Raw genomic sequence first — 16,986 nt, forward strand, 5'->3', positions numbered from 1 at the left:
TCTGCTGGAAAAAAAATGCAGATACCTCTAAATGGAGGTTTGCCTCCTTTTTCCAAATATCAAATTTCAATGCCTCAGAATGCTAGTGCAGGCAATAGGCTGAGCGCAGGCTGAAGGGAACCCACAAGGCTTCATCAAAAGCCACATTGTGTAACTTTGAGTGATGCCAGCAGGGGTAGCAGACTGATCCAGACACCTGAGCTCCTGTGGAAGATAAGCTCTCGGACAACATTGGTGTTCTTATCTCTCAGGCTGGCTCACATAGTTCTAATAGCCACGGCATGCATCACTAATGTTCTCATCAGCCAGTGTAAAATAAATCCATTAGTCATAGTGTCCTTCATGTGATAATGATATTTAGGGCTCATTAAAAAGTAATTGTAGCCACTTTCCTCTACTTTATCAGCAGGATTCAGCTGGTGATTTGATGATCCGAAACATCCAACTGAAGCATGCTGGGAAATATGTCTGCATGGTCCAAACAAGTGTGGACAAACTCTCTGCTGCTGCGGACCTGATTGTAAGAGGTATTCAACTTTTATTCTTATTTCTTATTGCTAGCTTTTTTGCCCTTTCAATATTTCTATGGGATATACTCTACTACAGCAACATAAAAACCTCAGTGGCTTTGAATTATGTTAGAACAGTGTAAGATAGCCAAAATGCACAGTGGTTAACAGTCTATAGATGTTTCCTGAACATGCATTTTTTTTCATGAAAAATGGATAACGAGAAAATGCACTGAGAAAGTCCAGTTCTCATACTAAATTGAATGCCCCAGTTAGGACTACTGAATTGACAGGTGTTTTATAATAACAGAAACAATTAATTAAAGAAATAATTCAACTAGCCCTTTTATACTTCATCCAGACTAAACCATGTTAGTGTTTTAAGCTAGTAGTGTAACAGGGGCTTAAGTTAACTCATTTTCCCCTAAAATTATGAGGATTGTGTTTACTGCTCTGGAGATAGTAGGATCTGGGAGACTGGAGCTGAGAAATGAGGCAGACAAGGAGTCTCACACAATAGCCAGCGCTATTCAGTGCATCAGACAACTTACACTCTGAGGGTTAAAAAAGGTTACCTAAGTAAAGTTCTCATGGGCTCATGTATTCAATCACAAGGACATATCACACATAGCAAAGCCATGTTGTTCCATAGAGGCATATAAACATTTAACTGAATAACACCAGTAGGCAATAATAAGAAAGCTGAAGTAAACTCATTCCTATACCCTACATCTGGGAAGAGCAAGAAAGCACACTCAAGAACAACTCTGTGGTTTGAAGAATCTGAGGTCACAAGGGTCTTTTCTTGTTTTCTTGGAGTTTCTCAAAAGTACCCAGTATTCTCCTAATGCAATTCCATTCCTGGCCCATGTTCCAAGAAGGCTACCTTGATTTTAAACTATGACTTGATAAGGAAACCAACACCCATTTGCTTAGAATGTAGTGAATAGGAGGGTATCTCATACATCAACCTTGGGGAGACTCTTAGTACCAACTTAAACTGTGCAGATAGGGCTACCCTAAATGAGTCCACTAGCTGGAGAAAATTCCAGGCTTCAAATCAATTTATGAAAGAAATATAAGGTCTTTAAGATTTTTTTAAAAAGAGAAGCTTGCTTCAAACTAACAATCCTCTTCCCTCAGCCCCTTGAGTGATGAAGTTACTGATGTGTGCCAACACACCTGATCAATGGCAAAATAAAAAAGGGAGTTGTCCACCCACTATACAGAAATAATAATGAAGAAAAGGTAAAATCCACACCAGTTACACTGAAAGCCGAGACCATAAAGAAAGAATGATTAGCACCACAAACCACAGGAACAAGAAAGACAGGACCAGAGGCCAAGTCCAAACTATGAAATTTTGCCTTAGTTTCTCTCCTTACTTATATAACAGCTGGCCAGAGACTGTAGATCTTTAGGGTAAGCATACTGTCTTCTAAAGAAGAAGAAAGAAGAAGAAGAAGAAGAAGAAGAAGAAGAAGAAGAAGAAGAAGAAGAAGAAGAAGAAGAAGAAGAAGAAGAAGAAGAAGAAGAAGAAGAAGAAGAAGAAGAAGGAAGAAGAAGAAGAAGAAGAAGAAGAAGAAGAAGAAGAAGAAGAAGAAGAAGAAGAAGAGGAAGAAGAAAAGAAGAAGAGGAGGACGAGGAGGAGGAGGAGGACGAGGAGGAGGACGAAGAAAGAAAGAAGGAAAGAAAGGAAGAAAGAAAGAAAGAAAGAAAGAAAGAAAGAAAGAAAGAAAGAAAGAAAATGAGAGTTGTTGTGTGCATGCAGTACTCTGAGAGACCAGAAGAGGGTGGGGGATCAAAGTGATTTCCAGGAGTAATAGATGGTTGTGAGCTACCATAATGACACTGAGATTTGAACATTGGTCCTGCAGAACAGCAGCCAGTGTTCTTAACCATTAAATTCTTTCTAACCCATCAAAAGAAAAAAAATCAATGAAAATTAAAAGCTTTATGAAACTGTGTACCCAACAGTTTTTTGTTTGCTTGCTTGTTTAAGCCTTAAACTTGCAATCAGGCTAAAGATATAACTACATGGTACAGCATTTGCCCAGCAAGCATTAAAGCCTTGAGCTCCACACCCAATTCTGCTAAACAAAGAAGCAAACAAACAAAAGCCAACCCAAAGCATCAAGATAATCTCAGGCCCCCAAACTCATTAATCAGAATTCCTAACTGTTGGTGATGGGGATTTCGGGCCAGCCACCTGAGCCTAAAATACAAACCCTGGCTCAGGATTCAAGGCAGGGTGAATCTGAGTGCACAGGGAATAAGCTATTTTGAGAATCAATAGAAAGTATTGCCGTGTGCCCTGAGCAGATGTGAGGGGGAAATGTACAGGAATTAGCAACTTAATTGTCAAGAGAGGTTAAAGAAATACTGCATTCCCATCATGACTGCTTTAGCTACCTGGTAATTGCCTTAAAAGAATATGAGCCTTAAAGTTAAAGGCCAGACTTAAAAGAAATCGAAAATTATATTTTCAACTTAGGTAGATGTGCCCACAGAATAATGTATAGAAATGTGTTTATTTCCATTTTAAAAACACACCAGAGCTGATCTACTCTCCCCTTAGGGACAAAGGAATTCTGTTGCTGGTAATTTATCCTCTACTTAATTAGGATAATGTTCAGATCAGCAGTTTAAAAACCAATAAATTAGACTAATAAATATTTAAATCAGTAGTACTTGAAGTTCTTAAATGATATTGTATACTTCATTTCACAGAAAATAGCATTGCATACCAAAAGGAATTTGCAAACGCAGTCTAAAAGAAAGTCTAGCCTAATCAGTTAATAAGGCCAATAAATTAATAAGACACTTAAAGCCACAATCTTTCATCTTATCTCCTCCTTCTCTGTCTTTGCATCTTTCATCCACACTGCAGTGAGGAGACAGAAATGTATTCTACTGCCCTTAAGAGATTTTTATATTTGGAATGAGTGTGGGTTTGTATGTTGACTCTGGAACCTTCAATTCCTTGATGCCTGCTTTACTTAATCTGCAACTGTCTCATGGCCACCAGTAAGGCTTCCCTTCCCCGAGTAAGAGGCAAACACCAACTTCAAAATAGTTGTCCTTGTGCCGTGACAAAAACAGCTCATGTTTTGTTCAGTGGACATTTTGTTGTTGCCGTTGTAGTTGTTGTTGTTGTTGTTGAAAGAGAGATCCAATTTCCCTACAACAAAGTAAACCAGCCCTAAAAGCACAGCTACACACTGGTGGGAATGGGTGTCAGGAAGATAAAGGATGACAGGGACCCCGAAAGCATCATTTTCCCTCCACTGCCAGGTCTGTACCACCCCTTCATTTGCTTCCTACACGGTGGCCACAAAGGGACTCAGATAGCTCCTATTGTTTAATTCTTTGAGCAGTTAAAGGGGAACACTTTTCTATTTCTGGAGATTCTAAAGGCTCTCAAACAACATTCATAAAGAGAAAGGGTAGAAATACCAGGAGGAGAAAGCTAGTCAGATACAAAGGAGCATAGATTGTCTTCTGGACTTTACCTGATTATTAGGAGTAAAGACCAAAGGTCACCTCAGCTCTGTCTAGATGACATTAGACTGGCTTGCTGAAATGTCACCATGGAAAATTAATCAGTTCCAATATACACACTTGCAGGCATTTCATTCAGGAGTAGGGGAAAGAAGATATATTTAGCCTCACCTGCGAGTCTATAAAAGTGATTTTAAAGGAGCAGAAAGAATGCAGGGTGTTGCACAAAGGTGAAGGAGATTTCCAAACAAAATCATACCTGGGAATTTCCATTATCCTTTTCCTACTCCATGAGACGTGGCCTTTTTACCCTGTTCCTGTGGCATAGCCCAGTAATCTTTTGAGACTATATTTGATTGCTAATTTGGGGATTATAAAATACTTCTTAGGAATCTCTCCTTATGTCTGCCCAACAAGAAAGGGTTTGTCAGCCAATAAACTCATCATCACCTTCTCTTCCAAGGTAATAAACTGATATCTGAGCTACATTTTTAAAAACTCATTTAACTGTCTGGCCACAGCTTCTAATACTGGCAACTAGGAAATTCCTGTGCCTTTTCTCTGACCCTCTTGCTGTCTCACTTCCTAATTGTTTTTCTGTCTCTCTGTGCATGATCTCCACACCGCTATTCAAATAGGATTTCTTTCCTTTTCAATGGTTTAAGTACACAGAAGTAGAGAAGCAATAACCATCAGGAGGACAAGTAGAAAAATATGGGTATGTCTTAGAGAAACTAACATCCCAACCCAGGTTTGGAATTACTTCAAAGAGGAGGGATGGTCCTATGACTCTTGAGAACTGGCCATTTTCACAGCAGTCCCCTGACTTGAAAGTACACGCAGCTGCTGAGTACAGTGGAGACAGCAGGTGGTGCCCCAACCTTCTCTCCCAGCAGCAGGACATTCCATTGTAATTCTTCCTTTGCCTACTTGTGTTTCACCTGGTATTCTGTGAGCCTCTGCAAAGAGGTGGCATATGTCAGTTCACTGCTCTAGGTTCAAAGTTAAACTAGGCTCTTGTTACCCAGTAGATGTTAAAAAAGGAATTATGGAACAGAAACGTAAGTAGTTAAACAAATGATTGAATGATTCAGTACCCCATTTAAGTGAGTAGGTTGTATACTTGGACATTTGGGTCTGCTGTCCCATTCTGAATGCCTTGCCCTCTCCCAGGTCCTCCAGGTCCTCCTGAGGCTGTGACCATAGACGAAATCACAGACACCACTGCTCAGCTGTCCTGGAGACCTGGACCTGACAACCACAGCCCCATCACCATGTATGTCATCCAAGCTAGGACTCCATTCTCCGTGGGCTGGCAAGCAGTCAGTACAGGTACCACATTGCATGCTGGGTGGTGTTGTCTATCAGGGCCTTCTAGAATGAAGTGTAAATGGAATATGGAAGAAGATAAGCCATCGAGGTCAACACAGTTGCAAATGATATATTGCATCTGTGTCTCCCAGACACAAGCCAGCTCTACTATGATGCCCCTAATGCTTTCCTCCACACTAACTTACCCTACTGCCATTGGACCTGAGCATCAGCACCTATTGAATGATTGGTGTGCTGTGCTGAGTGCTTTTATTTCCTTAGCAAGCTTCAAACTATTTATAAAAATAAAACGAATTGACCTTGTATTACCTAAAATCACCTCTGTTCCACAGTTATCCACGTTAGAAAGTACTGGAAAATGCAAGCCTACAATCAGGGTCTTTACAATGCTCATGGACAGCTGTCTAGAATATTATATCTCAGGACTGTGTTAAGCCTTTTGTCTTACTTCCTCCACCTGTACTTGTACTGTACATTTGGAGATGACGGGGCATGAAAATGTTTCAATCAGTTTCACAAGCTCCACTCTTTGCTTTCTTTCTCCTTTTCTGCTCGTGGGTAAGGCTCCTGTGCCATTTTGACAAATACTTGGGAGAAACAGTTTGAGAGAGATAAAAAATGTATTTTGGTTCCTAGTTTTAGAGATTTTGGTCAAAGATTGGCTGGCTTCAATGCTTGGGGTCTGAAGCCAGTCAGAATACCATGATGGTGAGAACACGGGAGTTCAGAGCTGGAAACTTGGTGATATCTAGGAAACATGAGAGTCAGGAAGGAACCAGAAAAGTATACTCTTCAGAGGAGTATCCCAGTGACATCACCTCCAAGGTTTTGTCATGTCCCAAACTACCACTAGTAGTCTAGGGCAACACTTTCAGCATGTGGTACTTTAAGAGAGATTCCAAGTTCAAGCTATAGCACTGCTCTAACTATAAGTAGTGGCACATTGTTATTGAAGTGAAGTAATTCTCATATACTCTTTATTACACCAGTTCACTCAAGTAAGACACCAGTTGCTGATACTATCAGTCACAAAGTCTTCAAGGGTCAAAAGTGTTTTATTAGATAATTCAAGGTTCCCATGTTCTTCTGCATTTATTATATAATGTGGAGTCTATATATAATCCTTACAGCTATTCTATCAGTAAGGTAAATTTTTTATATTCTCTCTAAAAGTTTGCCATTGTTCCTCTTGAACAATCAAAGGAAAGGAAGTTCTACAGAGTTCTGTCAGTGAAGATAATGATCCAGTTTCCTTATCTTTCTTCCTAAAGCACCTCTTTGAATCCTTAGAAAGGCAATGTTTACAGACAAGAAACCACTTCTAAGATGTGATAAACTTAAGGAATTGGAGGGAGGCAGTTGATGAAAATATACTTGAGGTCCTTAAAAATTTAACACGCTATTTTAACAATTGGATTGACATTCTTATATAAGTTTCATGAAATTGAACCTAATATTTACTTCTCCTCAAGACATCAAGACCACACAGCAGTCCCTTGGGACACTAAACGAGTGTGTATCTTGCTTGTAGAAACTTCTGTTTGTCTAATTTTTACCTCAAATGTCATCTCAGTAAAAAGAAAGAAAGAAAGAGAGAGAGAGAGAGAGAGAGAGAAAGAAAGAAAGAAAGAAAGAAAGAAAGAAAGAAAGGAAGGAAGGAAGGAAGAAAAAGATTAGCAGGTGATGGGATTGGGAAAATGCTTAAGACCTATGAGCAATGACAATAAAATTTTACCAAAAGAAATATAGTATTAATATGAACGAATAAAGAAAGATAAAAATATTGTTACTACTGATCCACCGATAGGAACAACCATGTTATGACTTGAACATGAAATGTCCCCAACAGGGTCATGTGATGAAAGTTATATGCTAAGCCACTGGCACTATTTTGGGAGAGGATAAAAGCTTAGGAAGTAGGTCTAGCTGGAGGTGGTATGTCATTAGAGTATTCCTTTGAAGAATATCATGTCTTGGACCCCTTTCTGTTTCTGTTTCCCAAACACCATTTTTCCAGCTCTGAGATACCATGTTCCCATCACCATAGTATTTTGCCTAGCTTCAGGTTTCAAGGATTGAAGCCTGCCAACCTTTGACCAACACCTTGAATACCCTGTGCCAAATAAACCCTTATTCCTCTTGAGCTTTTACTCTGAAGTATTCGTCAAAGTGACAGGAGTCTAACACAGAAGCAGTAAAGGGAAGAAAAGATAGCACAGACAAGAATTTGTGAATTTGGTGTAGAAGCATGTTCATATGTCTTCATCACTATCCCAGTAGGATAATGACAATGCCCTCCCTGGAAGTGGTGGTGGTGATGGTAGTAGTAGGAGATGCTCCTATAATCGCCTCTATATTTCGTTGCCCTCAGTGGATCCTCTTAAACCTTCTCACCCACCTTTTGATATCTTCCAGTTCCAGAACTCGTTGATGGGAAGACATTCACAGCAACTGTGGTGGGTTTGAACCCCTGGGTTGAATATGAATTCCGCACTGTTGCAGCTAATGTGATTGGCATTGGGGAACCCAGCAGGCCCTCAGAGAAACGGAGGACTGAAGAGGCTCGTGAGTACCACCCAAGATACACATTTTCTCTTCTGGCAGCTCCCATTCTTTAAGGTAGTGGTTCTCAACCTGGAGGTGCAATGACACTTTCACAGAGGTCATCAAAGACCATTGGAAGACACAGATATTTATACTATGATTCACAACAGTAGCAAAATTACAGTTATGAAGTAGGAACAAAAACAATTTTTGGTTGGGGGTCACCACAACATGAGGAACTGTACTAACAGTCACGGCATTAAGAAGGTTGAAAACCACTTAAGGAGAAACCATGACTTCTTCCTGATCCTAACCTTCAGTGAGCTCTATATTTACACACCTTCTCCCTTAAAGTATCATAATGATCATACACCAGGTCAGGAGAATCTCAACCTTGTGGGTAATGAGCTTTAATCGAGTTCTTATTCCTCTTTATTTGAGCCCACTGGTAGAACAGAGAACAGTACAGTACCTCCAAAGTCAACTCTCTCTTCTTTGGCTCATGTGTCAGAAAACAAAACAAAACAAAAAACACAAAGAAATCACAGATGATCAGGGAACATTTCCACAGAAATCGTTGCTAGGATTTTCTTAGGACTCAAACCATTGCAACAAGTAAAGAATGAGAGTAAGCCACAGCTTGTATGAAAAACACAGAATGAAAGCGTTGCACATCCAGCTAAGGCAGATAACCCTCTTATAACCTGGGATATCCTATTGTATGGCCACTGGAGTGCTCCCAGCCATGGAAATAACAATGGTTTGTAAAGGCATAGCAAGATCCTAATGAGACCAGCTATTTCAATTTATTCTTGGAATTGAAGAAAAAGAAATCGTGTAATGCTGCCTTTAATCAAGGGCATATACTGAGTGGACAGCCTCAGTCCTCAGTGAGATATTTAAAGAATCTGTCTGGAGTCCTTCACTTAGATGATGGCATAACTAAATCTAGGCTCTCTTCCTATATCTCTAAATCTATAGCTCAAATCTGCCCTGTAATCTGGAGAAGGAAGTGAGTCTGATTTCCCCTCTTTTACAGAGAAAACTGGGGATCAGAGAGGTTAAGCACAGTGAGCCAGGGCTCAACCTAAGTCCACCACTTCCTTCAACACCCAGCTCAAAGCTCACCTTCTTCTGAGAAGTCATTAGCCCAGCGCTCCTCTGAGCAACCTGCTACTACAGAACAACACCACTGCTCTTCTCCATTCTGTCTGCGACCTCATTGAGTGTTGTCCAAGTTTCTCTGTGATATTCTGCATGTGCTCTCACCCTCCCACTAGATTGTAAGCTCCACGTGGGCACAGTTTGTCCTGTCTTTTCCTTGTGTTACCACCACGTGGCTAATAAATGTCTAACCCAGCAAGAGAACAGATTCTTCAGTCCTTTCTTCCTCTGGGAACTCCTAGGTCGTTAGGGGCGGAGCTAAACAATGGCTCAGTCGTACCTGGTAATGTGTATACCCCATTGAAACAGAAACAGGTCATTAAGAGCAATTTCCTTGGGGGATTTTTCTTCTGTAAGCCAGTACAGTGCTCCTTTGTGGATGTAATTCCCGATATCCAAAAACAAAGGGACATGTGCCCAAATACTCACTAACAGCAAGGCATCGCATCTAGGTAACCTTCCTGGCCTCCATTTGCCATTAGCACCTAAAATAACTTGGTTTCTGTTTTGTCTCCTGCAGTCCCCGAAGTCACCCCGGCTAACGTCAGTGGTGGTGGAGGCAGCAAGTCTGAACTGGTTATAACCTGGGAGGTAAATCCGTCACAGAACCAAAGGGACCTGATGTTGTCTGTGCTATTTTGTCATTTTCTCCCATATGACAAGAAGCCAGGAACTGTTCCCCTCTGTTTCCAAGAAATCCATTAATGGCCATCAGGAAGTGAAGGTGTTTGGCCACCCATTGTTGAAGCAAGTTTTAATTTGACTGCTCACAGGAAAAACAATCATAAAAGAGGAGAAACCACAAGTTTAAAAAAATAATAAGAAGAAGAACAATAAGTCTGGATCAAAGAAACCCAGTCTTTTTCTTTTCTTTTCTTTCTTTTTTTTTTCTGAATTGCTGCATGGCCAATTGATTTAAAATATCTGCCAGCTATAGATTGAGTATCCCAGAACAATTTCCTGGCAGTTGGCTTTGCTTCTGGGCTGTGAGGTATTTCTTTAAACAACCTGGAGGAAGGTTAGTGACCAATTTATTAAAAATTGATTTTGAGAGAGGAGGTGGAAGCTTCAGAAAAGGTTTGAAATGTGTTCCAAAGATTTTAGACAATGTCCTCTGAAATAAAAAGCCTTTCATTCACCCAGAGCCCTAGCAGGGAAAGAAATCTCTCCCTCCCTCCCTCCCAGCTAAGCCCAGGGTCTCCCTCAGGGGCAGGATCTCACCTGAATAGAGATGGCCCTCTTTTGTGAATTCATTCATCTATTTGACTCCCAAGGAAAATGATTACTAGATGGTGCATGATGAAAAGGGTTTTTTGTTTTGTTTTGTTTTGTTTTAATTTGGTTTGTTTTGGCTTTTAATCAACTGTGTGGTTAATTGCCATTATTTGTAGCTATTTCAGAGTTGAGTCCTCCACCTTACCAGAGCCCAACTTTCCACAGCTGATCTACATTTCATTTTCGATTCTCTTGGTACTCTGGTACCACATGAGTATCTAAGGCAGGTTAAAGGACAGCTCTAAGTTTAAAAGGTGGTTGCAAATAAAACCCAATTTAAATTGGTGAGGAACAGTCTTTAACAGTTGAATCAACTGAAGCAGGAATTGGGGAGTCCCCTTTAATATTTGAATCAAATTACTGTGCTTTCTGAGTACAACCTCCCTTCCTCCCCAGACAGTCCCTGAGGAATTACAGAATGGCAGAGGCTTTGGTTACGTGGTAGCCTTCCGGCCACATGGCAAAATGATCTGGATGCTGACAGTGCTGGCTTCAGCTGATGCCTCCAGATACGTGTTCAGGAATGAAAGCGTGCGTCCATTCTCTCCCTTTGAGGTTAAAGTGGGTGTCTTCAATAACAAAGGGGAAGGCCCTTTCAGTCCCACCACCCTGGTGTATTCTGCTGAAGAAGGTATTGTTCATGCTACCTTGATATTTCTTCAGTTCTAAATGGTGTTCCTTTCAGGATGTACGATTAACTTGGGGTATAATGTACATACAAATCAAAGGGATATCTTCATTACAGACAAGTACACTATAAAATATTGGCTCACTACCATATCCTGTCTCTCTGTCTCTCTCTGTGTCTCTCTGTCTGTCTCTCTCTCACACTCTCTCACACACACAAACACACACACACACACACACACACACACACACACACACAGAGAGAGAGAGAGAGAGAGAGAGAGAGAGACCCTGGCTATGTGTCTACACACCAGTAATTCCAGAATATGGGAGGTTGAGGCACATTAGCTAGTTTGAGAGTAGCCTGGGGTACATGTTTGAAACTATCTCCAAAACAAAAACACTCAGTTGCAACTCTATCATATATAAAAACACATGGCTCTCCATCAATTGACTCCATTCCTCAGGACCGACCAACCAAGCTTGCAAGTGCCCTCCCTGTGTTATCTTCAGCTGTATTTTTCTATGTGCCTACTGTCTATTGATACATACATACCCAGTACCTGTGTGTCATCGTTATTTTTAAAGAATCATACTTTATCCTTTTAGGCAGATAGCAAAATAGAATGTATCACCCATCCCTTGTATTTTTAAGCCATTTTGCTCAGACTCTCACTTCTCAGGAGAGGAAATCACGAAGCAACCTGATTTCCCTTCACACTCCCATAACACTCATGAGTCTTCACACATTATTTACTTCTTTCAGGAGGGCCCGGCATTCACAATGCCTCTCACAGTCCTCAGTATGCTCCGAGCTCACCATTTTCGTTGTAATGATGATATTCAGAATTAAATCACCGGACAGCATCTAAAAATTGAGACATTAGTTTGGAGTCATCAAAGAAACTACATGTTCTTCTTCCTTGTGGAAAAATGATTGCCATAGAGGACAGCCTAGCATGGCCTCTCCCCTACCCCTCTGCTGGCTCTCACAACCCACCCCTGCACACTACACACTACATGCAAAAGACTGGGAATGATCCAAACCAAATCTCTCCCCTTGCATGTGCTTCTCTGCGTTATCTGTTCTCCAACTTACTCATATCACATTAGAAATCCCTCCTCATTCTTCTGGCCTCTCCTTGAATAGCAATGGTTTTCTGTGGTTCCCTAGGCCTGCTACATGGAATAGGTTTTTGTTTATGTCTCATTTCTTGAGTATCATTTGTAGCCATAATATTTATAGCCTCTGCATTTTTTGCTATGATAATGTTCATGCCAACATATTTAAAGATTTGAAGCTTTGTTATATGTTCTCATGAAGGCAAGTGTTATTGGGGATGGCTGATGTTTTCTGCTATGTATCAAGTAACATTTTAATAATTCTGAATTAACACATAAGCACAATCTTATTGTCATGTGTAAATAGAGCTCTCTATGTCCAATATTTCCTGGAGAGTGCCATGTAGAGGAGTACACAAATTGAGACTAAATTATATAAGATAAATGTGTTCACATCAAAAGGAACTTTATTATAGCCTGTGTTGGGGCTTAAGACAATGAAGATGGTGCTTTTGTCTACCAGTAATGGGTCCCTGGAACAGATGACGTTTTAAAGATATCAAATAGTTATATACTGACTTGAATTGTTTTTTAAAAAGTACATAGCTACCCAAGGTAAAATTTTGTGAATGTTATTATTTAAGTCAGAGCTAAACTAGGTTTTTCGGCAAGGCAGATTATTAAAAGAAAATTTTATGTACCGATGGTATACAACTCTCATAAAAAAAATCTGGCAAAGCAACTGGAATGTGAGAAACTATTGGTTCAGTCTGCCATTTGCATTTGGGAATACTGAGTCCCAGAAACTGTAAATGACTTGTCTAGGGTTTCAGAGATTACCTTATCAAACCAAGCCGTCGAGTAGCTTTCCTGAACTGTAGTCAATTCAGTTAACTATGCTTGTTTCTTTCTGTCTTGTTTTCATAGCCCAGCAACTGAGACTATAATTCAATTTACCTAAGAAAGAGCTACGTAAACAAAGTGCTGGCTATGAGAATTTATCACTAAACTTGCCCTAGGGTCACTTTAGTGCCATCTACTGCCGTGTAGACCTTTGGAAGACTTCAGAAGTATCCGTTTCCTAACTAGCTCACTACAGATTATAATTGTTTATCTGGGGGAGGGGTTGTGTATCTCCCAAGTATGAAGGACATATGACTGTGGCTTCTTTTGCCTTCTAACCCCATTTTTAAAAACCTGATATAATGAAGCTGACCCAATAGTAAATTTTTCTGAATTTATTTGTAGAACCCACCAAGCCACCAGCCAGTATCTTTGCCAGGAGTCTTTCTGCCACAGATATCGAAGTTTTCTGGGCCTCCCCTATTGGGAAGAACAGGGGACGGATTCAAGGTTATGAGGTAAGATAGAGACCAGTGCATTTGATCTACATATCTTGGTGAGACTTCTAAGGCACATTCACTGATGGGAGAAGACCCACATTGCTTTATACAGGTACCTGTTCTAGAAGCCTACTTCTACCATACCACCCTTTACCTATGATTACGCTCAAGTTTATTATTATATTTCTCTCTCTTTCTTTACCTAAAGATTTGCAATATAGTTGGTAAAGAGAGCTTAAATACAATAGGCAATAGGGGATAGGCAGATGGCCTTAGAAGTCAGGAGTGTTCATTGCTCTTGCAGAAGATCTGAGTTCAGTTTCCAGCATCCATCCTGGGCAACTCAACAACTGCCTGTAACTCTAGCTCCAGGGGATTTGATGCTCTCTTCTGGCCTTTGTGCTTACCTACATTCATAATGCAAGCACACATACACGCACACAATGCTTTTTAAAAAATCTTTAAAAATACATAGGCGAGTGCCAGCAGCAATTCACTGAACTGAGATCAGGACCCCCGTTGAAGGAATCAGAGAAAGAACTGAAAGAGCTTGAAGGGGCTTGAGACCCCATATGAACAACAATGCCAAGCAACCAGAGCTTCCAGGGACTAAGTCACTACCTAAAGACTATACATGGACTGACCCTGGACTCTGACCTCATAGGTAGCAATGAATATCCTAGTAAGAGCACCAGTGGAAGGGGAAGCCCTTGGTCTGGCCAAGACAGAACCCCCAGTGAACGTGATTGTTGGGGGGAGGGCTGTAATGGGGGGAGGATGGGGAGGGGAAGCCCACCTAGAAGGGGAGGGGTAGGGGTTAGGGGGATGTTGGCCTGGAAACCGGGAAGGGGAATAATAATCGAAATGTAAATAAGAAATACTCAAGTTAATAAAGATAAAATCTTTTAAAATATTTTTTCCAATATTATATGCTCAGAATCACCTGGCCTCAAAACAAAGGTGGGGGAAATGACAGAAATAGCCATTGCTGATTCTCCACACTGGCCATCTCAGTGAGAAAATAAGACAAAAGAAGATTTTCTTACTGTGGATGATTGTGTAGATCATGCGAATCTCCTTGTTCTAAAAGCACTGTCCACCAGTTAATATAGAAATTTACCTCCATCATTAGAACTAGCATAATGATATTACTACCGGATGACATTGGAAGTATCCCCAGTGGATGTTATTTCCAAGGTCGTTCTTTATATTTTCTCAGGTAAAATATTGGAGACATGATGATAAGGAAGAAAATGCTAGAAAAATACGAACAGTTGGAAACCAGACATCTACGAAAATCACCAACTTGAAAGGGAATGCTCTGTACCACCTATCTGTCAAGGCTTATAACTCAGCTGGGACAGGACCCTCCAGTGCAGCAGTCAATGTCACGACCAGAAAGCCACGTAAGGACAGAGTTGCTCAGAAATATTTTGGGGATTCATCAAACATACTCCAAGTTCATTACCTATCCCCACCTCCCAGGGATCATTTGCATACTAATTGGTATCATTATATGGATTCAAATGCACCTTAGCATTTTAACTGAACCTTTCAGAATAGCATGCCAAATTCATTGCTCCAGAGGACAGAAAGATAAATGTTTTTCTCCTCACTGGGAAGGACTACTTCTTTTAGCTATAAATGGTAGGCGACCAACTGAATCTTTTTCTATTTGCAATGCTGTATCCCGTCAGATTTCAGTGACCTTGAAGACACATATTAGTGCAATCGCCCATTAAATTGCCTCTACTCTCGAATTCTAGTAAGGGGATATTCCTCGGAATCCATTGAGATTTAATAATCTGTGACTTCGTCTATCTTAATTTTTTTTTTATAGCACCAAGCCAACCCCCTGGAAACATCATATGGAATTCATCGGACTCCAAAATTATCCTGAACTGGGATCAAGTGAAGGCCCTGGATAATGAGTCAGAAGTAAAAGGATACAAAGTGGGTAATTTCTTTTTGCAAGGACACCTAATCCTGCTATTAGCAGGAAGGGAGTCTGCCAGGCAGCAACAGAGGCTCCATTTTCTCACTCTTCCCTGATGGGCTTCCCTGCTGAATGCTGCCCATTCAGGAATCTCTACCCTAAAGTAGACTCATCTAAATTTTATGTGTGCCCTGTCTTAACTTAGACTATCATCTGGATGAATCAGTCTTTCCTTTCTCTCACAAATAACGGAGGTAATCAGCTTGGAAAAGAAAAGAAAGACTCAACTTGGTTCACACTTGAGGAAGTTTCAGTCCATGGTTGGTGAACTGTTACTTTTGGACCTCTTGCATAGCAATATGTTCTGGCAGAGAGGTGTGGAACATAGAGGCCAGGACGCAGAGAGATGGAAAGGGAGAAGAGGAGGAGACAGAGACAGAGAGACGAGAGAGAGAGAGAGAGAGAGAGAGAGAGAGAGAGAGAGAGAGAGAAAGACTAAGATACCATTCTACAATCCCCTGCAAGAGTACTCACAAAGTCTACCCCTTGTAGGTTCCACCATATCCAGGTAACACTATAGGTTAGAGATAAGACCTTTAACATATAGACCTTTGGGGAGCATTCAATGCTACAATTTCATGTAAATTTTAGGTTTATGTAACATAGATCAGAAATTGTTTTTTTTTAAAGCTCTGTGATTGGGACTCTATAACCTCCCCCCCCCCCCCGCCCCGCAAAGAGCCCTTTACCATTTGCTTTTGGCAGCTTGGCTTTATTTATTGTGTGGTGCATGTGCGTGCATGTGTGTGCATGTGTATGTGTGTGTGTGTGTGTGTGTGTGTGTGTGTGTGTGTGTGTGTGTGAGAGAGAGAGAGAGAGAGAGAGAGAGAGAGAGAGAATGTGTATATGTGTTTGTGCACATGTGCACGAGCATGCGGTGTGTCTGGGTACACACCAGTGTGTGTGTGCTTAACTAACATTCCCAGTGTCACTGTCAATCCTGTTCTTATTTATGTAGAGAGCTTCTCTGTAAGAGAATAGGCTGAAAATATTGTCTGCCAGATCGTGTAAATGCTAGCCTGTCTTTGAAATGAACACACACACACACACACACACACACACACACACACATGCACACCCCCAGTTAAAAGACAGTGTCTTGGGCTGGAGAGATGGCTCAGCGGATAAGAGCACCGACTGCTCTTCTAGAAGTCCTGAGTTCAAATCCCAGCAACCACATGGTGGCTCACAACCATCTGTAATGGGATCTGATGCCCTCTTCTGGTGTGTCTGAAGACAGCTACAGTGTACTCTTATAAAATAAATAAATAAATCTTAAAAAAAAAGACAGTGTCTTATGAAACTGGGGGTTTTTGACTGACTTGAAACTGAACTCAGATCCTCTATCAGAGCAGTACATACTCTTGATGGCTATGCAACCTCTCCAGCCTTTGACTGAATATAAATATCCCATTGCCACTGAAAACTGGGCCAAAATATGACTTTACAGTCTTCACTTAGCCAAAATGGGCAGTGTCAGTGTTTAGCATCCCTAAGATAAGTCACCCACACATGTGGCTTTCTCACCAGGAATGGCTTTGCCAAAGCTACAGGGAAGCCAGAGATCACTCAGTCCATGAGATTTTCTCATGGAAAACTTGGGTTTTCTTACAGTGGGGAGATTCATGTAGGT

General features: G+C 40.9%; 1 protein-coding gene across 13 annotated transcripts in view; it reads left to right on the forward strand.

Annotated features, from left to right (window-relative positions):
• Positions 1–16,986, forward strand: part of Cntn4 (contactin 4) — a 997,076-nt gene that overhangs the window by 961,836 nt on the left and 18,254 nt on the right. For 5 of the 13 annotated variants that reach the window (XM_063285413.1, XM_063285412.1, XM_017592396.3 and 2 more), the window contains 8 exons: positions 407–527; positions 5,184–5,342; positions 7,758–7,907; positions 9,571–9,641; positions 10,722–10,956; positions 13,263–13,375; positions 14,577–14,763; positions 15,198–15,310. In XM_063285413.1, coding sequence (XP_063141483.1) covers positions 407–527; positions 5,184–5,342; positions 7,758–7,907; positions 9,571–9,641; positions 10,722–10,956; positions 13,263–13,375; positions 14,577–14,763; positions 15,198–15,310 — 1,149 coding nt within the window. Of the gene's footprint in view, positions 1–406; positions 528–5,183; positions 5,343–7,757; positions 7,908–8,925; positions 9,243–9,570; positions 9,642–10,721; positions 10,957–13,262; positions 13,376–14,576; positions 14,764–15,197; positions 15,311–16,986 lie in introns of those variants that run through there. The other 8 variants (XM_063285414.1, XM_039106945.2, XM_063285415.1 and 5 more) reach the window with 5 other exon arrangements.

Source organism: Rattus norvegicus, chromosome 4, assembly GCF_036323735.1.
Source record: "Rattus norvegicus strain BN/NHsdMcwi chromosome 4, GRCr8, whole genome shotgun sequence".
In the NCBI taxonomy this organism is placed as follows: domain Eukaryota; kingdom Metazoa; phylum Chordata; class Mammalia; order Rodentia; family Muridae; genus Rattus; species Rattus norvegicus.